The 23,104-nt window shown below is 63.8% G+C and overlaps 2 protein-coding genes and 1 long non-coding RNA gene across 6 annotated transcripts; all 3 read right to left on the bottom strand.

Moving 5' to 3' along the window:
• Positions 1-245: 245 nt before the first annotated feature.
• LOC126913508 (neuritin-like) lies at positions 246-4,310 on the bottom strand. Its single transcript, XM_050714087.1, has 3 exons — positions 4,259-4,310; positions 3,622-3,757; positions 246-486 (listed from the first exon to the last, which is right to left on the bottom strand). The coding sequence occupies exons 1-3, from the start codon at positions 4,308-4,310 to the stop codon at positions 246-248; spliced, it is 429 nt and encodes a 142-aa protein (XP_050570044.1).
• Positions 4,311-6,083: 1,773 nt separating this feature from the next.
• TP53TG5 (TP53 target 5) lies at positions 6,084-9,960 on the bottom strand. Of its 3 annotated transcripts, none has more exons than XR_004778892.2 (5): positions 9,851-9,960; positions 7,900-8,090; positions 7,156-7,221; positions 6,943-7,079; positions 6,084-6,536 (listed from the first exon to the last, which is right to left on the bottom strand). XR_004778892.2 is itself a non-coding variant. In XM_035548325.2 (4 exons), exons 2-4 carry the CDS (start codon positions 7,210-7,212, stop codon positions 6,218-6,220), a joined length of 513 nt encoding a protein of 170 aa, XP_035404218.1. In that variant the 5' UTR covers positions 7,213-7,221; positions 7,900-9,938; the 3' UTR covers positions 6,084-6,217. The 3 variants fall into 3 exon arrangements, 1 of the variants encoding a protein (XP_035404218.1); XR_004778891.2 differs by having other exon boundaries at positions 8,520-9,939; XM_035548325.2 differs by having other exon boundaries at positions 7,900-9,938.
• A 7,936-nt stretch (positions 9,961-17,896) lies between these two features.
• On the bottom strand, positions 17,897-22,824 carry LOC126913505 (uncharacterized). Of its 2 annotated transcripts, XR_007708922.1 has the most exons (5): positions 21,468-22,721; positions 20,475-20,603; positions 19,754-19,981; positions 19,070-19,207; positions 17,897-18,973 (listed from the first exon to the last, which is right to left on the bottom strand). It is a non-coding gene; the product is annotated as an uncharacterized LOC126913505 (long non-coding RNA). The 2 variants fall into 2 exon arrangements; XR_007708923.1 differs by lacking the exons at positions 19,754-19,981; positions 20,475-20,603 and having other exon boundaries at positions 21,468-22,824.
• Between the last annotated feature and the right edge of the window lie 280 nt (positions 22,825-23,104).

Genomic DNA, 23,104 nt, shown 5'->3' with positions numbered 1-23,104 from the left:
ACAGTCCACAAATTCTGCAGGCAGCCAGAGCCATGCCTGTGCCTTGAGGCAAAAGGGGACAAGCATTATCCCAAATTACAGAGGAACAACAAAACCCACAAGATGCTGCCGGGCTCCTCCATGTCTCAGATACGGGACAGCGCTGAGCGTTCACTGAGCACCACACCCTGCAGTCCTCAAGGGTTTGGAGAAGAAAGTGATCAGAAAGGTGCCACGACGTGCTGCCCCCACCTCTGTTGCGGTACTTACAGAGCTGCGGGTCCTGAGTTCAGCCAAGTGACGATGAGGGGGATGCCGAGGACAGAAGCTTTGGGAACCTGGGTCCAGGCAGAGCTCTGGGCCGTGCTGGGGCTGCAGAGGTCAAACAAGCTGCCTCGAAACTTGACCTTCTGGGCCTCCCTCCTCAGCATCTCCCAGACAGCCGCCGCTTCCTTCTGGCACTCCCAGAGCACCGTCAGGGCACAGATGTGAAATTCATCCCAGTACCTGCAGCCCAGAGACACCACCGTCAGTCCCTTTGTCTGGGGAGGCCAAGGAGCCAGGCAGAGTCCCGCTGCCCTGTGCTGGCCCTGCAAGCAGCTGCAGCGTCAGATTTTTGGAGGAACTGTCCAGCTGCGGGGTGAGAACAGCTCGCCAGGAGCCACGCGAGGAGCCTGGCCCTACAGCCCTCCACTGCTCTTTCTCCTTCCCCACACCGTTACCCATTCCCGCTGCAGTCTCTCAGAGCATCTTGGCTAAAATTCCAAACATCACTGAAGTTATTATTTTTTTTTCCCCTTGCAAGTCAGTAAAATCCATTATTTTTCATCAATGTGTTTCCTTTCAGCACTGAGCACCCTGAACATCTGAAACTGCGGTCAAAGGCCCCGCGCACTTAATTTATGGCTTTCTTCAGGCTGATTCGGGGCAAAACACAGGCACGGAAAGGAGAACAACGGCTCCTGCAGCCTCTTGTGGATTTATAAGTAACATATCAGCAGAGGCTGGGGAACTGTGTTCTCATTAGACACCTCTATTTATCTCAGTATTATCCTGCACAAACAGAAGCCATTCAATGGCAAGAGACTTCTGAGGAGCTCCAGAAACAGAAACACAAAATAGGCACGGGTCTAGAAAAGGTGCAGCGGGTGCCAGCAGCCTCCAGAACCGACCCTGCTGCTTCTATCCAGATCTCTCAGGGCTTTCTCCTTCCCCAGATCTCCCTCTTACCATTGACAAAGAAACCAGGGGGTGGTGGACAAGCTGCTTTTGAGCTGTTTCCAATGAGTTCCCTGCCCTGCAGCTGCCCGCAGGCAAGGACAGCGGGCACCAGGCTGAGCCACGTCTCCCTGCCCTGCTCCGGGAGGGACCAGAAGCGGCTCCCCCTGCCTGGGTTCTGTTTGGGTTTTTTGGGGGGTGGCTGCTGAGTGTTTGAGGCTCGTGGAGTGTTAGGCTCAGTTCCTGACTACCCAACGGCTGCTGTGACTGCAGCGATCTGGCAGGGAGGGGACCAACAGCCTGGGAGGCTGCAGCGTGCACGGCAGCACGGCCGCGTCCCAGCGCAGCTGGATTCGCAGGCAAGGTCCCCGCTTCGGAGACACAAACCCACAAAACAAACCAGCTGGAGTCTGGAAGTCTCCAAACGCTATGGACCCTCCTCTCCTCCAGAGAAGCAAGCCTGGCAACTCCTCCTGAATCAGGTTTGTTAGCGAGGGCGATTACAGCCCCCAGGGACCTGCAGCACCTGCAGTCAAGACCCCAGCGCTGCCGACCTGGCACAGATCTCCCAGCGTGGTTTGAAGTCGCAGTTTCCCTCCTCAACAAGGATTTTGCCAAGGGACAGACAAGGCTCTGAGCCTGCTTGCTGCTAACCTTCCCCCGTGACTTCTTCCAATGAGGAGAGCAATTGCTCTGCCCCCACTGGGCCACCAGCTCGCCGCGGGGTCCTTTGGGATGGACGGGAGCCAAACGGACCCTGCGCGGGAAGGGGCAGCTTGTTTCGGTCTCAGCACCCTGTGCTGGAGATGACACCTTTGTCCAGGCAGGCAGGAGCACTTCCTTTATTTAGTTTTCTTACCAGGCTTACATCAAAACACCAGCTGTGATCGAGTTCATTAAACAGAGTCACTGTGGCAGAATAAATATCCCGAGATAATGAGAGCCCGGTGCCAATCCAGGCAACCCCTCGCGTTCGCTCCTGACCTGCTGCTGCTGCCCCGGGCCGGCAGCAGGCAGCTCTGCCAGGAGAGGGTTTAGCCTGGCTTAAATATTTGGGCAAAACGTGGCTGGGAGAAGCAGCTCCAGCCTGCTTCTGCTTTCAGCAGGGATCGCAGTCCCCGGTCCTTCACCCTTCACAGCCTCCATCTGGTCAGGCTGCGGTCGGGCAGGGAAGCACCGCGCACGCAGAGCCGAGGTGGCGACACCCCCGACACCACGCCGCCTCTCATCCCCATCTCCATCCCTGACCCACGCTCCCAGGGAGGGGAGCACGGTGCCTTCCGTGGGCAGGCAGGTGGCGGCTGAGGAGGGAAGGGGTTAAAGGCCATAACTCAGAAATATTTCCTGGCAGGAAAATGGGACTTCATCTTTTTCCTCCAGCCACAGCGAGCCCAGCTTGCCACGCACCGCCACCTGCCCACCAGGACCAGCACAAGGAGTCGGCTTGTCCAGGAAGGTCCCATCCTGAGCCCCAGTTCCCAGGTCCTGTTCTTTCCTATTTAGTGCCCCAGAGCCTGTTGAAAACCTCCTCTTACACTTCATTTGAGCGGGAGCTGTGAGTTTCAGCAGAGAGCAATCATGCCTCCGGCAGCCCCCCAAGCACATGCTGAGCCACACACACGGCTATTATCTGATACCAAGGAGCCACACACATCACAGCCTAGAAAAAGCAGTTCCCATTTCAGCCCTGCCTCCCACTGCATCCCAGGGAGGCATTTCATCCTAGGTTGTCCGGTGGAGAAGGAGGCAAGAAGGAGCAGGACACAGCCAGCTCCCCATCAGCAGGGTTTCTGTCGGGGGAACGCATCCCCAAAGCAAATAATTAGAAATGAAAGCACTGAGGGTAGTTAGCTCTCGGTTCTTTTACCTCTTTCATTACTATTCTGGGTCTCCTACAGTTAACATCCTCCCAGCACTGCAGTCACACAAAATACCAGGGGCAGGTGGCAATTCCAGCCTGAAAGATGATGGGTTGGGAAGGGAGGGAGGCAGCGAGCCTGCCCGGGGCTGCAGCACCTAGCTGGAGGCAGCCTGCCTCCCGCAGCCAGGTCCTGGTGTTTCCATCCAAACACTTGAGGGTCCGGGTCGAGTTCTGCCAGCCCCACACCCGCAGGGGGTCACGGTGCATGTCCTGGGGGCTGGAGCTATTTTTAAGGGCTGGGGATGCAGGCTCTGCCCGGAGGTGGATGGATGCAGGGAGCTCTCCCTGTGTTTGGGGTCGGAGGGAGGCAGGGTGTGTGCACGGAGGGATCCAGGCACACAGCAGCACGGAGGGGTGCTGGATGTGCGCCCCCAGTCACCCAGTCCCTGTCCTCTCAGTGCTGGTGGGGAGCCTGTGAGGGTCTGGGGCCCCATCCCACCCCCCCAGAGACCTTCCCCACAGGGTGGGACACACAGGGGGTCCAGGCACGGGGCCGTACTCACCCACAGACCCGGTGCAGCCCCTGGGGCTCAATGCTCTCCTCCTCCTCGTATGTGGCCATGTTCTCCCCCAGTTTCAGGACACAGTCCGAGAAGCCTCGGTAGACATCCGTGCACGTGGTGCCCAGCACCCGGTGCCCTGCCAGCCACCGAGGGGACAGAACAAGCTCAGAGACCTTTGGGGACGGTGCCCACCTCCCTCCTGGGGCGACCCGGGCAGCCCTGGGCCACCAGGGCAGGGCGAGCTCCCCGTTCTGAGCGGGATGCATGCAAACCACGCACCCATTGCTTATTTCCCAGCCCTGCCAGTTTGGAGGGGGGGGGGGGGGGGGGGGGTCAGAGAGATGATGTGGGGGGCAGCCTGGGTGCCTCCCCCCCCCTGCCTGCCCTGCTCTAGCTGAGGACAGGAACAGGGGGGCACAGCCTGCGAGGAGCCCCCAGAGAAAAACCACAGGACAACGACACGGACAAGAGGCAGGGGACCCCCACCAGCACCCCCCCCTGCACACCCCACACACCAGCACGGGACACTGCCCCTGCCCAGAGCCCCCAAACCCAGCCCGGGCAGCACCTCCCCAGCTCCAGCACCCAAACCCCAGCCGGGGCAGCACCCACCACCCGCCGGGGGTCGCAGCCTTACCCAGGGCGACGAGCAGGACGAGCAGCACGGCCGTGCCCCGCCGCTGCCCCATCCCGCAACCCCAGTCCGAATCCCAATCCCAATCCCAATCCCAATCCCGTGCCAGTGCCCCCCATGGCCGCCAGCGCTCCCCGCCCCAGCTCCGGCCGCAGCTAATTAGCGGCTTTGACCACGGTTAATTAATGAGGGGGCCGGACCGCCGCTAATGAGCACCTGGAGGGGGGCAGCCCGGCTCCTCGTCGCGCCCCTGGGGCAGCGCCCCCCGGATCTGCGCGGCTGCCGGGGCAGAGCCTGGGGGGGCGGGAGGCACCCCCCAGCCCCCAGCCCGACCCTTTCGGACCTCCCCCGGCTGGTTTCGCACAGCCCCCGGCTGGGGTCGCCCTGCCCCTTTTCTGGATTCCGAAACCCGTCCCGTCCCTCCCTCCATCCCTCCCTCCTTCTCTCCATCCCTCCCTTCACCCCCCTCCCTCCATCCCTCTCTCCCTCCCTCCATCCCTCTCTCCCTCCATCCCTCTCTCCCTCCCTCCATCCCTCTCTCCCTCCATCCCTCTCTCCCTCCCTCCATCCCTCTCTCCCTCCATCCCTCTCTCCCTCCCTCCATCCCTCTCTCCCTCCATCCCTCTCTCCCTCCCTCCATCCCTCCTTCCCTCCTTCCCTCCTTCCCTCCATCCCTCCCCAGCCGCGCTCCGCACCCCCGACCCGTGCGCCCCGAGTGCCCCGTGCTGGGCTCGCCCCCCTCGCTGCCGAGGAAGCCCCGAGAGCCCCCCCCCGCCCCGCACCCCCCGGAGCTGCAGCTCCCGGCTCTTGGCCTCAGGGCATGAGGACCCCGCTGCCCCCCAGCAGCAGCAATCCGGGCAGGACACGGGGTGCCGCGGGGCCGTGCTCCCTCCTCGTGCTCCTGCTCCACGCTTTTTGCTTTCTGCGCTCGCCCCCGGGCCCGGCCGCCACTTGTAATTTCGCAGGGTAAACCAAGGCCAAACGTTAAACAAAGACCAAAGTGCGTGTAGGTTCAAAGCCTTAAACTTCAGCACCTACAGCTATAAGACTTTGTTGATCCTGGCACCGGCAATTCCCATCGCTGCAATATCCTGAAGGGGACCGTACGGCATTTTGCATCCTTACAGCCTGGCCCTGGCTCTTGGCCAGCGAGCCACTTTCCTTTACTCCAGCCGAAATGGGAGCGGAAGGTTTCCTGGCAGCTTTGGTGACATCGCTCTGGGGGCTGGGCACGTCCCAGCTCACAGCCTGGTGACAGCTCTGCCACACCAGTGGCCCATTAATCCTGCTGGTGGATCAGCCCACCACCTCCTCGCGTAGGAGATGGGCGACAGTTTTCTCTCCTTTTCCAGGCTGGAGAGATGGGGATAGCTGGGGTTTTGCCTGCGAGGCTGGTGGGAAAATGCTGCCGTGCTCCCCTGAAGGAAACCCAGGGGAGCAGAGCCCTGCAGCTGCTAACTGCCTGTGTAAGGCTCCTGACCCTGGCCAGGCATCTTGGGGACTGCTGGTCCCCGAGCCCAGCAGGGGCATAGCTTTTGCTGGTGCCTGGTGATGGGGTGCATGGAGGAAAGATTTCCAGCCCCTCTGTACACGGGCATCACCCCCGACGTCTCCAGCCCCTCAAATCCAAAGCAAGTGGAACCCACCGACCTGCAAACGCAGCGGGATGCCAAACCAAACACAACTCTCGGGCAGAACGTCTGGGTCAGGAAGACACAGCTCGCTCCCTTTATTCGCAGCGCAATGGCTCGGTGTGTCGCCCCACAGACCTCCTCTTGGCAGCTCACCTCCTGCTCCTCCCAGCCCCGAACCTCCGGCAGCCCTGGAAGGAAAGCCAGCAGCACGGCCACCTCGCTAACGAGCTGGGCCTTAATGGGGGTCCCCGAGGCAGAAAGACCCCCGCTCAGCCAGCAGGGCACGCTGCACGTTGGGGTTCGTACCGATGGCAGCGGTGCCTCGCCCTCACTGCGGGTAGCGGATGGTGAGCACCTGCTCCAGGCTCTCGCCGCAGGAGCGGGTGCAGCAGGGTTTGACCCAGCGCTGGGCCGACGGCCGGCAGAGCACTTTGGGGGCTGGCAAGTGGAAGCGCTGGGGCAGGGTCCCCAGCATGTCCTTCTTGGCCTCGCCAGCCCCCCAGTTCTTGGCGAGTGGCTGGGGGTCCCCCAGCGGGGTCCCCGTCTCGGGGTCCATGGGCACATCCTTGCTGCTGGTGGCGTTGGTTGCCGGGCTGCCGACGGCCTCCTCCGTGACCTCCTGTGGCTTTGGTGTGAGGTGGCACATCCTGCGCCCAAATCCAAGAAGAAGAAGGGCACATTTGTCCTGCCCTGGGCAGCCCAGCCAGCACCAGGGCATGGCTCAGCGCGGCCCCATCAAACAGCCCACAGGGAGGGAGCACGGAGGGAGAGGCTCTGGAGCACAGGGAAATGCCTGTGCCAGGCCACCATGGGCTGCAGTGCCCATGGGGTGCAGGGAACGGGGCGGTTTGGTGAACCCCAGGCTGGCCCTGAGCCCAGAAACCTCCGGTACGGCTGAATCCGGCACCCTCCCAGACCAGCCCAAACCCACCTCTGATTCACATCCCTGCGGTTTATCCCCCTTTAGGTCATCCTCACCCCTCCAAATTTGTGCCTTCGCGTGGCAAACAAGCAGGGCCGGGGGCGCGGGGCCCCTCTGCCCCCCCGACCTACCTGGGAGGGACCGGCAGGAGGCCGGGCAGCCTCTGCGCTGCGAGCGAGTGCCAGCACTGCACGGCCACGGCATGCAGCCGCAGGATCCTGCGGTTCGTGCGCTTCAGCAGCCTGAGCAGCGACAGCTCCTTCAGCACCTGCGGAGCGGGGCGGGCAGGGTGAGCACCCCGAGCACCGCAGCCCCCCGCGCAGCCCCGCCGCGGGGACCCTTACCTTGCGGAGATGGCTTTTTGGATCCCTGCTGCCCAGCGGGCAGGGCTGGTCCCCCATGTCTCCAGCCTGGGAGAGGGAAAGGCAAGGAGGCAGGTTAGGGTTAGGGCTAGGGTTAGGGTTAGGACTGGGGTTAGGGTTAGGGTGGCATCGAGCTCGTCCCAGCAAGCATCACCGCAGGTTTGCACTCCCTGGGCTCCTTTGGGGACGTGGGGACATGTCCCCACAAGGCAGAGGTGCGTAATTCGGGTAACCCAGCGGGGGCTCCTCCCAGCCCACGGCATTGCCCATGGATGTCCCCACGATGGTGGCCTGGGGGGGCACAGTGCCATGCCGTGGGGCTGTACCTCCTGAGGGGCAGCCGGCTCCTTTTTGGGGGCCTCAGATGGCAGTGTAGGGCCGCAGGGTGAGGCGCTGGGGCAGCGGCAGTGGGGGACAAGGGCTGGGTTGTGCTCGGAGCTCATGGTGGCAGCGAGGACAAGGGCTGTGACCTCACGCCTCTGTGACACCAGAGCTCCGGTCTCAGCGCCCAGCTGCGCAAAGGGGACCAGGGACGGTCCCGTAATGGGGGGCACAGCTTAATGGGGAGTCAGCTTGGGTGACACAGCTCAAGAAGTGGCTGGGAGCAGGGCTCCCATTCCCTTCCTGGGGTATGGGAAAGCTGCAGGACCCCTCTGCTCCGGCTGGGCCCAGGGAATTGGGCAGGGACAGCCCAGGAGACTGGGTGGGGACAGGGGAGCTGCCAACCTGACCATGGATGTCCTCGAGCAGGTCCTGGGGGCAGGGCGGGTGCACGGAGCAGCTCTGAAGCGCAGAAGGGACAGGGCACAGGGCCAGGTCTGCAGGTCGAGGGTCATCCCGTTCCTTCTTCCATCATCCCACAAGCCGGCAGCAAGCGAACCTGAGTAGGGCCAAAGCCCAGCAGTCCGGGTACAGCCCTGGGGGAGATTTACCCACATTTACCCGTGCCCGACCGCTGGATGTGGGCGGCAGCAGGACACGGCTGCACTGCCACGTGCTTCATTCAGCTGGGCACATCATGGGGGGAGACCAGGCGAGGAGGTGAGCCCAGCGCACTCGGGGACCTGCCGAGGAGAGCACCACACCACTGCCACGAGCAGCTTTGGAGGGCTGCCTTGTGCGGGTGTGAGCTATAAAACCTTGTTGTGGCTGAACTGAGACCTCCTTGCGTTTGTGTCCGTACGTGAGCATGCATGCACACTTCCCACACTTCAATCCCCGATGGCATCTTCCCATTTGAAGCGCTCCCTTCCTCCCCTCCTGCCCAGAGAGGAGGAAAACCAAGCCGTGAAGGAACCAAAAGGCTGGTGAAAAGCAGCGGGGCAGAAACAAGCAGCTATCCCTACCTCGCACGGTGGGCAGGCAGCTCCTCTCCTCTGCGGTCCTGGCTGCGAGCATCTCTCCCAGCCCCGTGGTGCCTTCAGCACCGTGCTGAGCATCCCTCAGCTCCTCGGGGCCGGGGCTGTGTGACCACACCGGGGTGACGGGGCAGGCACCCACGGTGAGCCCTGCTTCCCCGGCCCGGCCGCCCATCCAACGTCAGCAGCTCCGCGTGCTTCCCCGCCGCCGTCCCCGGCTCTCGGTACCCAGATGACTGTGAGCAGCGCTTTGCCAAGCCGGGGAAGGTGTTTTCACCCAGCCGTGTTTAACCACAACACAGCGACAGAGAAGGTGGCTTAAATGTCACTGCTGGAGGAGGCTGTTTCGGCTGCTCCTCCTCTCACTTTCCCCGCCAGCTGAGCGGGGCCTGGGTGGGTGTCGGGACCCCGAGCTGCCGGGATGGTTTTGGGAACAAGGACACACCGGGATGCCCAGCCCTCGTGCAGCACCAGCTCCACGGGCTGTTTGCAGGAGTCCCCAGGGCCACCCTCTCTCCCCGTGGGTTCCCACATGGCAGCATCAACGGGGTCACCGTGCCGAGGGTGCAGCCCACCAGCGTCCCCATCCACCTCCATCCCCAGCCCCCTTCCCACCCTGAGGGCTCAGGTCGGGGGGCCACGGCCCCGCAGCCCATAGCTGGAGGGTCCCACGTCCCCTCCTGCGGCTGCCTCAGGAGGAGGCGGTGAGAGCAGGAGCGCTGCACAAGGCAGCCTCCCACGTGGCCCGTGGTGACCTTCCCCACCGCACGCAGTGCGCCCCGGTGCCGTGGCAGACAGGGCGGCTCGCGCACCCTCTGGCTCCCACTTGGCCCCCCCAGCAGGTAAGGGCTGCACCGGCCCCCGGCCAAGGCGGGGGGCTCTGGTTTGGGGCAGGGAATGGGGAGCGGGGGGCTCCAGGCAGGAGGTAATGGGGTGTCCGAGCTGTTTGGGGGAGCAAAGTGCTTTGGGGGAGAGCCTGGAGCTCGGCAGTGCCGTGCTGGGGTGAGCAGGAGGGTGAGGGAACGTCACCTGGTCTGGGGGTGTGTGGCTTTGCACCCATCTGAGCACCCAGGGTGGCTGTCCCTGCCAAGCTCCTGTCCTCCCCTGGCCCCACAGACAGCAGGGAAGTTGCAGACCCCATCCCATTTTGCCCACCCTTCACGGTGGTATGGCACAGCTCTGCTCCGAGGGCTAACGAGGCTGGTCCCGGGCACCAGGGCAGAGAGATCCCGCTCCCCCCAGCCTCTCCGCAGCCCCTCGCCAGGCCGTGCCCTCACCCTGCAGTGGTGCAGAGCAGCTGCAGAGGGCACAGCACCCACCTGGTGCTGGCTGGGGGCTGCTGCAGGCATGTCCAGCTCAGAGATATCACCCGCTTGGGGCCAGTTGTGCTGCATTTCTATTAAGCCAGCTGAGTTTTAAAGCTGTTGCTGTGCAGGAAAAAAAAAAAAAAAAAAAAAAAAAAAAAGAAAAAAAAATTAAAAAAATCATGATTATGGCAGAAAAGAGCATCCCTGAGTGGCCGGGCTCTGTCACTAACCCTTGCAGCTTGTGTAGCCCCCGTGAAAGTAAAAAGAGCTGGTGTGGTTTCCCTGGCGTGGGAAGCCAGCCAGGGCTGGGAGCCGAGCACAAGGGGAGAACAGTGGGGGCGGTGGGACCTGCGGCTGGCATTCAGAAAGCCAGAGAAATAACTCAGCACCAGCTGAACCTGCTGCTTTTAGGCAGCTCCTGCCCAACTTCAAAGGGGCTCAACCTCACTCTTGCATCTGTTCTGCCTCCTGGTGCCACTGCCTGACCCACTACGGGTCACATCGGCCCCAAGTCCTAGGAGGGGCTTCCCTTGCCCCCCGTCAGCCCTCCCCAAACCCCCCATGGGAGCCCCGAGCTGTCACGGTGAGATGGGGATGGAGCCAGCCCAGCCTGGCCCTGGCCCCTTCCCCCTGAGGTGCCACCCTGTCCCCGCAGCACCTACAGCCCCGAGGGGTGCAGGGACGAGCCAGCCCCGAGGCAGCATCCCCCCAGGGCCTGATGCTCCTCTGCCACGGGGACCGATGTCACCAGCATGGGATTATTGCCAGCCTCACAGATGCTGTGCGCCCAGCCCCACCACTTCCCAGCCCTGTAACCCTGCTCCTGGTGCTCTCCTAGATGCTCCTGCTCGCCGAGCCCCACGGGTGACGCAGTGCCTCCGGGACCTGCCCGCAGCAGCCCCACAAAATGTCCCAAGAAGGGGGGCTGCCGGAGGGTGCCGAAAGCAGGACCGTCACGGGGGGGCTCAGCCTGCCCCCGAAGAAGCGGGAGATGACAGCGAGGAAGGCGCTGCCGGCCCCGGGCAGCCCCAGGCACTGGGGCTCCACACCAGCTCCAGGTGCCTGGGTGCTGCCGGGGGGGCCCAGGGCTGCCTGCCCCTCGCCCCAGCACCCACCCCGCTGCGTGAGGCCTGTGGCTCCTGCGGGCACCCAGCAGCCATGGGCACGATGCGCCCTGCCTGGGCACACGAGGGACCCCGGCTCCACCACAGGCACTGCTGATGGGGCAGCAGGGGGCTGCCCACAGCCCCCGGGCATCACCGCCACCTACAGAAGGGGCTGGGGCACCCCCCGAGGCTGTCCCGGGGCCAGCAGCTGCCTGCACGCCCCAGCCTGGATGTCCCCCAGCAGGCAGCACGGGGACAGGCAGGACATGGGGATAGGGGTGGTGGGGGCCCTGCCAGGGCTCTGGTCTGCAGCCAGCCCGGTGGCACCAGCTGGGGCTGGGAGCGCAGGGGGCACAGAGCTGGGCGGGGGGCTCCCCCCAGTAACCCCATTGCCCACAGGCAGTGTCCCCAGGGCACGGGTGTATTACGGACTGGCAGTGGGTACGGGCAAGCTGAGCAGGGCAGCTGCCAGCCTGCACGATGCCAGTGTCCCCCCACCCACACCAAATCCCTCGGAGCCCCCCAGCCCCTCACCTCCACCTTCCACCAGCGCTGCCCCTCCGCAGCCCCCTCCCAGGGTGGCTTCCCCACAGGGGACAGGCGAGGAGCCTGCTGACACGGGGACCGTCCCCACGGTGCCCACCCCGGTGCCTGCCCACATTTCCACCTCCCCAGGGCTGACCCCCACAGCACCGTCCCACGCGTTGCTTTACTCCCAGCCGCTCTGCCCCGCGGTCGCGTACTGGCAGTGCCGAGCCCCGGCCGGCACCGGGGGGCTCTGGGCCATGCTGCTGCCCACGGCCAGCACGGCCTTCGTGCTGCCCCACTTCCAGCGGGGCTCCCTGGCGGTGCTGCCCGGCGGCGAGCAGAGGAAGGTGGAGGAGCTGCGGGAGGAGGATTTCCTGCGGTGCGCGGCGGCTGGCACCGAGCTGCGCATCAGCTCGTGTGTGGTGCGGGGCATCCGGAGGAGCTCGCACGCCGGCTTCGCCTCCCTGCGGGTCTGCCTCGGGGAGCAGGACGGGCAGGTGCGTGAGGGGCTGTCCTCGGGAAGGGGATCCCCACGTCCCCAAACGCACGGGGGCCGTCACAGTGCAGGCACTGACATGAGCAGCCATCCCCTGCGCTCTCATCACCCAAAGGAGCTGCCTGGGCTTTGCAAATATTTTTCCCCAAAAGCTCTGCGCCTCCAGGAGCTGGCAGTGAGGGCTGCCAGGTGCAGGGAAGCGGGCAAGGACATCAGTCCTGCTCTGCGCGGAGGGAGTGGGGCCGCGGGGAGAGGCAGGCCAGGCTGCATGGTCCCACCTACATGTCCCCACCAGATCACCAGCCTCATCCTTAGGGGACCCTTCCAAGCATCAGCCCCAGAGAGCTGAGAGCGCGCAGGCAGAGCGGGACCAGCCGGCCCTGGCACCCTAACCACGGAATCGGTGGCTTTCCTCAACGCCAGGCTGGCCCCAGCCCTACAGAGGAGAGGGTCAGAGGCCAGGGAAGGCCGAAACGGGTGAACTCCAGCTCCGCCACCAAGCTGCTGCATGGCCTTGGTCACGTCTCCTGATGTGGGAGGGAAAGAAGGAGCTGCGGGGTGTGGTGGGGCTGCTGGGCTTGTGGAGGGCAGCTTGGGAAGGAGGTGGCCAGCCTCCCAGCCTCAGGAGGCTGCCCTTCAGCAGTGGGGCAAGCAGGGGGTGCTGGTGGCATTGGGGCTGCTCCTGATGCGGGTGCTGGTGGCATTGGGGCTGCTCCTGACGCGGGCCCTCTCCTCGCCCTGCCCAGGTCTCAGTGGAGGTGCTCCAGGAGTTTCCCTTCTTCGCCCGGCACCGGGGCTGGGTGTCCTGCTGCCCTCACAGGACCTGCCAGCTCTACCAGCTCCCGTGCCAGCAGCTGGCCGTCGGGGACATCTGCATGGTGTGGAGCCTGAGGAGGCAGGGACACGACACCCACGGGGCTCAGCGAGAGCCTCCTGGGGACCGCTAGCCCTGGTGGCCACCGCGTGCCCCCGAGGGGCATGGCCAAGGCGCCGGGCAGTGCGGCCCCGCTCCCCCCGCTGAGCTGGCCCCCACGCTGCGGGATGCTCATTTCTCAGCAGCCACATTCCTTCGGGGGTGTTTATGGCTTTGCTGTCTCCCCGCTGTCCCGGACTAAAATCTCCCCTTTTAAGGGAGCCTCGGGAACTCGGTCGCTGGAGTTTCAGAGGCTGCTCCCTCGCAATTTATTGCCTTGGGGAAAAAAAAAAAAAAAAAAAAACCAACAACTTGCCTTGTTTTTCTCTTTGCTCCACGATTTACTGAGCGAGTCAAGCTGCGTCTCATTCCCAGCGCTGCGTGCAAAGAATAAGATCTATTTTCACCACCGAGTGATTCACCTGCCTGGCACTAGCTCACCTTTCACTTAGCAGCTGTCTCCCTGCGCAGCTCCATCCTCGCCTCCCGCCCCGCAGCACCCTGACTCACCTCCTGTTTTCTACAGACCTGTAATAGAAGGGAGAAACCTGACCGGGAGCAGCAGGAGGAACGAGTCACGTTGCGTTTTCTCCTGATGACGAGCACGCTTTGATGCTGGCTTCCCCGGGGACCTTTGGCAGGGGCTGAGCTCTGTGTCCTGGAAAGAAGATGTGTCATTTCCTACCTGGGCTGGCGACCCGGATCTCCAGGGGACACCTCCCAGGGACCTGGGAATTGCAGTTAGGGCGAGTGCTGGTGACACACGACAATGCCATGAGCCTGCACCCGCGGCACAAGCGAGGCAGGATGCTGCCGCGGGTAGGGGCAGACCCTGCGGGTATCTCCCAGGGGCCGGCAAGGCTTGTAGTAGGGAGCCCAGGGAGCAAGTGGAGACTCTCCACCACCTTCAGTGTCCCCTCCGTCCCCTCCTGCCTTTTGGCCGGGGGCAGGCACGCCTGGCCAGGAGCAAAACTCATTACGCGGGGCTGGCTTGCCTGCGTGCGTATAATGGGACTAAAATGGGTGCCCCGCTGCGCAGCACGGCTTGTGCTGAGGAGCCGGGATGAGTCAGTCTCCGTGCGGATGATATCAGAGCTTCTCCAGTCCCCTCCCCGCCAGGCGGGACGGAGGGGACGCAGCAGCGGGGTGCCCGTGTGCGGGGTCCCTCGGCGCTGCCGGTGCCGTCACTACCGTGGGGATTTGGGGAGCCACAGGGAGCTTGCGAGCACAGAACCGGCCTCAACGCCTCACAGGGGAAAGCGGTGCCAATCGGCGCAGACATCTCACATAGCAGAGACCTGAGCTAATTCCCTGGCCCTGCCTCTCGCCTCCCCGCCGGCAGGGCCGGGCAGGGCCGAGGGGTCAGCAGCAGGGAGAGCTGATGCTGGAGCACGCTGCCTGGATGCGTGCCGGGTGCTCGGAGCTGGGGGCAAGCGAGGGCCGGCGGCTGCCCCGAGAGCCTCCCCCTTCCTGCCACCGTCTCCTGAGCAAAGCTCGTCCCTCGCACCCTGCCGCACCCACGGGAGCTGAAGCCAGCAGCCGTGGGCAAGAGCAGGGGGTGCAGGAACAGGTCCCCAGCTCAAACCCACTTTCAGCAGCAGGAGGCAATTTGGGGACAGCAAAGGGACAGTAGCCAAAGCAGAGCTGGGACGCAAACAATACCCAGTTATCTCCAGCCATGCAGACAGCGAGATAAACAGGCTGAGAGGGGCCGGCAGGATGCCACAGATGCTGGGAACTCCCCGGGAGCCAGAGGAAAGGACGCAGAGGCCTGGAGCAGCCTGCGTGCGGGGCTGGCGCTGGGCACGGCGGGCACCGAGTCACCCCGCTGGGAGCAGCCCTGCTGGAAGTGGGCAAAACACCCCAAAAGGGGATTTCGAAGGTGCTGCTGGGGGAAGTCGGGGTGAGCTGCGGAAGGAGTCCACAGCCCGGCCACAGAGCGAGCTGTCCGAGCTGCGTCAGCTGCCCGTTTGGGGAAGAAAAGCGAAAAAAAAAAAGGGAGCGTGAATCACCAGCGCGCTCCCTGCCCTGCCACAGAGGCTGCTGTCCCCGCCACGCGTGGGGCAGAGCTCCCAGCTCCCCCGCCGGCTGCCAGCGGGCTGCAGAGGGGGTGACGCTGCCCAGCCGTGCCCCCCACCCCACCCCGGGGACCAGCGACCCTACAGGGGCACCAGCACCGCGGAACATCCCCCCCCCCCCAGGACCTCTCCTCTCCATGCGCACCGGCTGCTGCGCGCCGCCCCCCTTTTTCCACTTGTCCCCCCACCCCAGCGGCCCCATCCCCTCTTGGGGGACCCGGGGGGGGTCCCCCCGCTGCCGGTCCCCGCCCGCCGGGGCCGGGCTCGGCGGCACCGCCCCGCGCAGCGCCCAGCACCGCCCCGCAGCGCGGCATGGGCGAGGGGCGGCCCGCGGCGGCCCCGAGCTGAGGCGGCCCGGCAGCAGCAGCCGAAGCCGAATGTCGGGCTCCGGGGCTCGGAGCCGCAACCGGCGGCTGCCCGGTAAGTCCCGGCCGGTAAACGGCGGGGGGAGGTCGGAGGGGTTGGATGGGGGAGGGCGGGCAACGCGGTACCCCCCCCCCACCCCGGTCTCCTCGTCCCGCGGCGCAGCTCGGGGGTGCTCCTTGCAGAGCTCGCCTCGAAGCCCGGCCCTAATAAAACGGGGGCCCCCAACCCCCGAGCCCCGGTGCTGGCCCCCTGCACCCCGGCTGGTTTGTGAGGGGCTGCCCGGAAAGCTCCGTGCCCGGCGGGGGGATGCGCTGCGGGGGCACCTGCCCGGAGAGAGCCCGAGCTCGGGCACCTGTTGGGGCACAGGTTTGGGGCACGGTGGGGTGGGCACCCCCCGGGCCCCCCCCCCCCCCCCAGCACCCGGAGGAGCGGGTGCCCCCACTCCTGTAAGGTTTAGGGCCAGAGGAGGCCGAGCGGAGCGACAGCACGTGCGAAGGTGTCAGGGGACGGGGTGCCGTAGCCCTGCCTTGCGTCTGGCCCCTCCTGGGCACCGCGCTGCCCTCCCGGCTGCCCCGTCCTCCCGCTTCTGCGGGAATTGGATAAGGGACCGTAAATAGCAGGGTCTTATGACACAGCCTCTGCTGGGGAAAGAGCTCCGGGCGGCAGGGATATTTTTAGTGCTGAGACGCAGGGGATTTGGAGATCGCTCAGAGGAGCGCAGGCGACGAGGCCGCTGCGCAGGCAGGGGCTGTGAGGTGCCCTGTCCTTCCCGTCCCGTCACCCCCCCGCTTTTCCTAGCAAACGGCTCTGCCAAAACCACCGCCTCCCTCGCACTCGCCTGGTGCATTTCCTCTCACCGGGGCTAGGGTTATTTTTTGCTTTGCTGGACACGAGGTCAGGCGTGCCGGTTGGGAAGGGACCGCGCAGGGAATTCACACTCAAGCAGCCAGTGTCCGGGCGTCCCCTCCCTGCCCTGCACACTCCTCAGCGGCGTTCCCAGCTCTCCCCTCCGGCTGCTTCTCCCGAGGCTGAAGGAGCTGAGAGCCCCTGGGCCTTCCTTGTGCCACAGTGGTTTTGCTGGGGCAGGGCTGAGAGGGAAACGCTTGTGACCTCTGCGGGGCGTCCCAGAGGATGCTGTGGCAGCCGAGGAGCTGCCTCTTCCCCCGCCCCGATCTCCTTGCAGAGGCAGGGAGCGCGAGGTGCATCCCGCGAGCCAGCGGCAGCGGGGTGCCCCAGACCGCTCTGGAGGTGCACGGTCAGGGGGTCGGCTCTGGGAAAGCGCAGGGAGAGGGGCAAAGGAGACCGCGTGAGGCTGCCCCAGCTCTGTAGGGAACGAGCCCAAGCTCGGCGCAACCTCTCATTTAAACTGCACGCCTCGCCGTCACCCCTTTCCAAAGAAGGTCCTGAAAAACAAAACTCGACTCCCTTGAAATTTCCACGAGGTATCAAAGAGCTACGGTCTGAAGGAAAGGCCGTCCCCATCCCCTCTTGGCCTCGTGCCTCCGCTAACAAGCCTTCTCCCACCCCCGAGCACACCCCTCCCATTCACCAGCACAGAGGGGGGTTTGTACCGGGATCCCGCAGACAAGGAGAAATGGAAAACGCGTCTCCTCGCCGGGGAAACGCAGCCAGACAAGTGAAACGCGCTCAGCTCGCAGCGTGAACGCTGGCTGAACACCTTTCCATGGGTGCTCCCTCGAGCTCTGTTCTGCCCTCGCCCCATGCTAGCCACATCCCAGGAGCTGCTCCCCTTCCTTCCCACGGCAGGGAGGATGCGGACGGGGCAGCTGGCAGCGCCTCACTGCCCGGCGAGCCGTGAGAGCCGGAAGGATCTGCAGGCAGCGGGGTGCTCGGTGCCGGCCCAGGCGCGCGGGAGGTTCAGCCACCACCGAGGAGGGCCTGGCTCTGAATGCAGATAAGCCTCCGGCCCCTTGGCTGAGCTCGCTGTAGTAATAACCATGACAATAGTAATAAAAGGCAGGCCACCAGCAGGTACTGACAAATCCCCCGCGGAGCACAGGGGCCGCATTGTGCGTGTGAACGTGTCCCTCGGTGGGAACATGCCAGCCGGATGAGACAATCCCCGCCACTGACAGCCAGGGAGCATGACCGGCCGTCACATGGGGAAGGGCAGCGGCAGGGAACGCTGCTCTCCTTTATGTCCCCAGCCAGGGTTGCTGAGTAGCAGCCACACACTAGCAGGGCTGTTTGCTCCTCCTGTGCCCGGCAAGGCGCGGGAGGAGGGGGGAGGCTCCGTCCCCGACTCTCACCACGGTCACGGGTCAGGCAGAGCCCAGCGGCGCAGCTGCCGTCTCCCGCTGCCGGCGTTACGTACATAATGGCATCTCAGTGCTCGTGCCCAGCGCCCCGGCCAGAGCTCACAAACAAGTTCATAAACAGGTCCTGCTGATTTCTCCCGCAAGAGAAATCCCGGCGTGCCCTCCCCATGCGCCCACAGGAATGCTGCCACCAGCACTGGTTCCGGCTGTCCCCGTCGCGCCCTTCCGAGATGGACAGCGAGAACGTGAACGGCGAGGATCAGCCACGCTCACAGCACCACAGGCAGCACCTGCCAGCATTTTGGTTTATTTTGCATTTGCACTGCAGGATTTGGAGACTCTCCACCTTACCCTGAAATCAGGGCGCCTTTGGGAAGATGCTGCACAGAGAGAGCTGGTCCATCCCCCCCAAATCTGGGAGCCTGAAATGAGACAAGGCGGGCAGGCGAGGGGGTCACGTCCTCCTTCTGATAAAAAGCTGGCACAGTCTGCACTCTGAGCCCAGCCCGATGAGCTCTCCTCAGCCCTGAGGAGCATGATGAACCCTGGGCTGTTTGCCACAGATTTGGCACAGCTGGGCTGGGGGGCAGAGCTTTGCCTGGGGGAGACAGGACAGGGCTGGCTCCAGCAGCAGCAAAGCAGCAGCTCTGTAATTAGTGCCCTGGTCACCTCCGTCCCTGTCCCAGTGCAGCCCCTCCTTGTCCCTGGCCGAGCCCTGCTGCAGGTGGCAAGGCAAAAACCTCCCCTGCGCTCCGTGCTGAGGGGCAGCAGCACCCGTCAGCTGCTGGTTAAGCAAAGCTTAACCTGGACTGTGCTTTTGCCACCACAGCTCTCAGCCCAGGTTCTGCTCGGCACCGCAAGCCTCTGCGGGTGCCCAGTGCTCAGGTCAGACGTGCCAAAGCAAAGGGCCCTTCAGGCGGCCAGGGCTGCTGCCCCGGCCATCCCAGGAACACGCTGAGCAGTCAAAAGAGGAGCGGGGCCACTTCCAAAAAGAGCTCCTGAGGCAGGGGCCTGGGGTTCAGCTGAAGGATGTCCCAGAGAACGGGGTGCAGAGGGCAGAAGAGCACTGAAAGGGCTCTCGGGATGTGACGTTTATCTCCGGGACATCTCCCCAGGCGCGCCGCCTCTCTCCTGTTGGGGTCCGACACCACTGAATGTTGCTGACAGCCCCCCGCTGCCCTCGCCCCTGCTCCTGCCAGACAGGGTGGGGATGCTGAGCGCTGGCTGCTGCTCGGCTCCCTCCCTAGCCCGGAGGAGTGGAAGGTTTGGGCTGCGCTCAGGCAAAGCAGGGGATGTTTGTTTGGTTCCCTTGGTTACTGCACTGCCTGCTCCAGTAATCACATTTTCCTTGTGCCGGCTGGGCCAAGAGCTGCAGAGAGGAATTGCGGAACAAGTGAGGCCGAACACCAGCCTGGGAACAGCCAGGGTCACTAGCCGCAGCCCCTCCGTGGCGTTTGGGTCCTACCTGCTGTGGGTACCCAGCCCCCGAGGGACGCACCAGCTCCTGGGATGCAGCACGAGGCTCACTTCTGCTTTCCTTCAGCAACTGCCCAAGGGCTCTGTCGTTCCCGTGCGAGCCAGGGACACAAGCACCAGCGCTGAACTGCAGGAGGAATTACAGGAATGAAAATGTTTGTGCAGGCAGAAGCCAAGCTGGCTGTGCAAGCAGGGGATGTGAGCGCGGGAGCCTGCGAGCGTGGGTGCGGCTGTATTTATAGCGACGGTGGCGGCAGGGGTGGCAGCAGGGGTGAGCGTGTGCAGGGCTAACGAGGTTCCTAATCCCTTTTGTTCCTTATGCATTCCTCAGCCCAGAAAGCCTGGAGCACTGACACCAATTCTTGTTCCAGGGAGTTTCCCCTGCATGTTGACATTCACAGGCACCCTCTGTTTTGCAGCAAGAAAGATGAATTCCGAACATGTGCAAACCGTGGCTGATCTCACATCAACACCCTTTCCCCCCTCGATAATTTACTTCAGCAGCAGTGAAAGCAGCATGCGGCCTCCCAGCTCCTAGCTGCCCTGAATCTCAGAAGTGAGGTCTGAGGCTCCGGCACAGCGAGTGCTGGTGGTGCCGCCACTCCAGCGTGTCACAGCCACTCACGGTGACCAGATCACTGTGCAGCAGCAAAGCGGAGCAGAAGGGAATCACCTAAGCTCCAGCACAGCAGCGCCATGTGAGCTGGGACGGGCAGGAGGGCTCGGACAGCCCCGCCTGGCCTGACCCTCCTTGCCTTCCTCCCCAGCCGACATGGAGCAGGGGCAGCGCAGCCTGGACACGGAGCAGATGCAGCAGCAGCAGCTGAAACTACGGGAGCGGCAGAAGTTCTTTGAGGAGGTTTTCCAGCACGACGTAGATTTCTTCTTCCCTGTGTCTCACCTGCAGATAGAGCATCGGAGACGTAAGTGCTGCGGGCACCGGCACGGGGCTGGGGGTATTTCAGGGAGCTGGCATAGCCGTTAGAGAGGGGCTGGATGTCCCCAGTCCAAAGGCAGCTGGGGACGTGCCTGTCCCACACGGACACAAGACCACACACACTGCGTGTGGGTGTACGTGCGGATTACTCACACCACTTAACCTAAGGCACTGAACGTGGGTACCCTGGCTGGCTCCCTGCGTAGTTACTGGCTTGAGACAGGCTCCTCCAGACAGCAGTTTGGGACAGGAGCAGGGGATGCAGCGAAACAGCGAGGTTTTCCAGAGGGATGTTTTAAGGAAACAGGATTCTCCCGGGGACCTCTTACCAGCAAGTGGAATTCAGTTTCCCACTGCAAGGCTGGCCTCCCACTCTGGGGTCCTGCCTGGCATCTGTGGGACAGACAGACCCCGCCCCACAGGCTATCAGCGCCCTTTGCCTGGCACTTGCACTCACCTTTTTGCTGGCCTCTCTCTCCGCAGCCCCCTTAGGCAGCATTTCCTCCATGGAGGTGAACGTGGACATGCTGGAGCAGATGGACATGATGGACCTGTCAGACCAGGACACCGTGGACGTGTTTCTGGGCTGCGGGACAGAGGAGAGCAGCGGTTCTGGGCCCCTGCCAGGTACAGGCAGCCGGAGCACTTTGCGGTCCAGCACGGGAGCTGTTCCTGCCCCCAGCATCCCCACCAGCTCCTCCTTCGGCCCTGGCCGCCCTGCTCTGTCAGCCGCCCATCCCGGCGCTCAGCGTGCCTGCGTACACACGCACACCCCCTGTACAAAGACAGCCCCTTTACCCTGGGCTGGTCCCTGCCTCTGTCCACCTCCACAGCCCGGAGGTACAGAGCCCGTAAATGTATTTCGCTGCAGAAGGCAAGAGAGCTCAGACACTTTCCAGAGTCTGCGGGGCAAATTCTCTTGTCCCGAAGCTCCTCCAGAGCAGCCCGTGTCTTGCCGTGATGTTCTAGGGCCCCACCAGGCTGCAGAGCTCACTGGACTAAGCAGGGAGGCAGCGGGAGCCCTCCTCTCCCCAGCCAGTTCCCATAATCCAGCAGCGGAGCTGTGCTGAGGTCCCACAGGCGAAGCCTGGGGTGCCAGCACCCCACGCACATGCGCTGCAGCGAGTCACCGAGGCCAACCCAAACACCTCCCAGCACATCCTGCCGGCCGCAGCCGGCAGCCTCCCGCAGCGTGGCTCCGAGCCGTGCCTCACGCGAGGCAGAAAAGGCTCCGCTGCCAAAAATGGGGAAGGAATGCAAGGCACGGCCTAGCGCCAAGCTGGGGGGGGGGGTGAGAGGGGGAACGGCAAACGCGTGGCTCCCACTGCACCTGAAAGTGGGGTACGGGGGGGGCAGTGCAGCCTGCGGAGGAGCAAGGTGCGTTGGTGGGGATACCCGTGAAGTTTGGGGGGCAAGAAGCCTCCAGAAGCCTTTTTCTTCCTTCTCTTACCTCCCTCTGCTCCAGGGGCGGACGCCAGCCAGTGCGCAGAGGAAATCACCCTACCAGTGCCCAGCGCAGCCGCGACCAAGTCACGCATTTCCTCCACGTCGTCCGTCTCCACGGATCCCAACAGCTTGGACACCAGCGAGGAGGGGGCCGAGACCCCCGTGGTGCAGTCGGACGAGGAGGACCTGCAGGAGGACAGTCCTAAAGAGCAGGCGGCCAGAAGCTAGCAGCCAGCTCTGCCCCGCTCCCATCCTCCTCCGTACGGACCTGCCAGCCTGGAGGAAGGAAGGCTGCTGGCACTCTAAACCCCATCCTGGACTGCTGCCCTGCAGGAGAGGGGAGATGTTTCCCCCCGCCTCTCCCTCCACAGGTTCTCCTGGCAGCCAAGGGAGAAGGAAAGGGGTGTTGTTAGGCTCCCAAAATTAACTCTTCAGGCTTCGCTGCTAACACTCCCTGCTTCATTCCCCCCCCGCCCGAAGGCTCAGCATCCCACAGTCCCACACCGTTCCTAGAAAGCCATCCCTTGGGATCCCAGCTCCCCCGGTCCCACTGACAAGGATCCTTTCCGGACAAGCATTTAGCTACAGCAGACACAAAAATAACACTCCTCTCTAACCCAGCAGCGGGTGCGTGTGTTATTGGGAGAAAAGAGCGCTGGGGATGAGGGTTAGGTGGGGGCTGCAGGAGGGAAGATGGGGATAAAGCAAGCGTGCTGAGGGTACAGCTGAGAAGCAGATGGCCACATTTCTCCTGCTATACATCCCAGCTCCAGCACAGGGTGGGAGCAGGCAGCACGGACCTCTGCTTGCTCCGCAAAGAAGGATGGGCGATAGTGGAGCTGGTCACCATCCCGTGCTGCCTGCCTCACGGAGGCTGCTGCGTGGGCACAGCTGTCCCGGAGAGGGCTGCCAGTGACCTGTAACTACCCACAGCAGGGAGATACCCCGTGCCCACCAGCTGAGAGTACTTTAGCACACGCAGCGCCAGCAGCTCTTGCTCCCCAGGCCCAGTACGGGGGGCATTGTCCCGGTTGGCGGCTGCTTTGAGGAGCGCAGGAAGAACCACTGCAGAGCAAGCCAGGGGCTGCTGCCTCTATCAATGGCTGCAGGCCAGGAAAGTGCTGTCACTGCTCCGGCTGTGTCAGCACAACCGCAGTCACCCCGAGGGGGGAAGGAGCCTGCGAGATAAGCAACAGTATCCTGGCAATGTCGTGCATCCAGCTGCTTCCCAGGGGTGCTTGGACCTGCTTGCCATGATCCCTCCTGCGCCGGGCAGCCGTGCATGGAGGCTGCTGGGTCTCGGGGGTAAGAGGAGCGGTGAGCTCGATCGTGTCCTTGTCCCAGCGCTGTCCCGGCGTGACCTTCCTTGGGGTGCCCCCATCTTGCTGGCGGCTGATGAAGGCAGCGTGCATCCAGCCGGATCCCTGTCTGAAGATCGCTGCTGCCTCTGGAAAGAGCACGTCAAGGAGTGAGGGGGACCAGAAAACGGAGGGGCAGTCTGGGAAGAGGAAGCTGTTTTGGACAGGCCCGGGACACGAGGACAGCGCTGGGACAAGAGGAAAGGGCTGGGACACAGGGACAGGGCTGAGCCACGAGGGCAAGGTTGAGACACAAGGGCAGTGTTAGGGCACAGAATCACCG

The sequence above is a fragment of the Cygnus atratus genome, chromosome 16 (genome assembly GCF_013377495.2).
Source record: "Cygnus atratus isolate AKBS03 ecotype Queensland, Australia chromosome 16, CAtr_DNAZoo_HiC_assembly, whole genome shotgun sequence".
Classification (NCBI taxonomy): domain Eukaryota; kingdom Metazoa; phylum Chordata; class Aves; order Anseriformes; family Anatidae; genus Cygnus; species Cygnus atratus.
Note: the sequence above shows the minus strand (reverse complement) of the source record. Positions and strands in the feature narration are given on the sequence as shown.

What these genes read in the sequence shown, in the direction of transcription:
- LOC126913508 (XM_050714087.1), bottom strand. Translation starts at nt 4,310, where the DNA reads ATGGGGCAGCGGCGGGGCACGGCCGTGCTGCTCGTCCTGCTCGTCGCC. An exon ending in CGTCCTGCTCGTCGCCCTGG is followed by an intron (nt 3,758 to 4,258) that starts GTAAGGCTGCGA and finishes GGTGGCTGGCAG; the next exon opens with GGCACCGGGTGCTGGGCACC. An exon ending in GGGCTGCACCGGGTCTGTGG is followed by an intron (nt 487 to 3,621) that starts GTGAGTACGGCC and finishes TCTGGGCTGCAG; the next exon opens with GTACTGGGATGAATTTCACA.
- TP53TG5 (XM_035548325.2), bottom strand. Translation starts at nt 7,212, where the DNA reads ATGGGGGACCAGCCCTGCCCGCTGGGCAGCAGGGATCCAAAAAGCCAT. An exon ending in CAAAAAGCCATCTCCGCAAG is followed by an intron (nt 7,080 to 7,155) that starts GTAAGGGTCCCC and finishes CCCGCTCCGCAG; the next exon opens with GTGCTGAAGGAGCTGTCGCT. An exon ending in CTCCTGCCGGTCCCTCCCAG is followed by an intron (nt 6,537 to 6,942) that starts GTAGGTCGGGGG and finishes ATTTGGGCGCAG; the next exon opens with GATGTGCCACCTCACACCAA.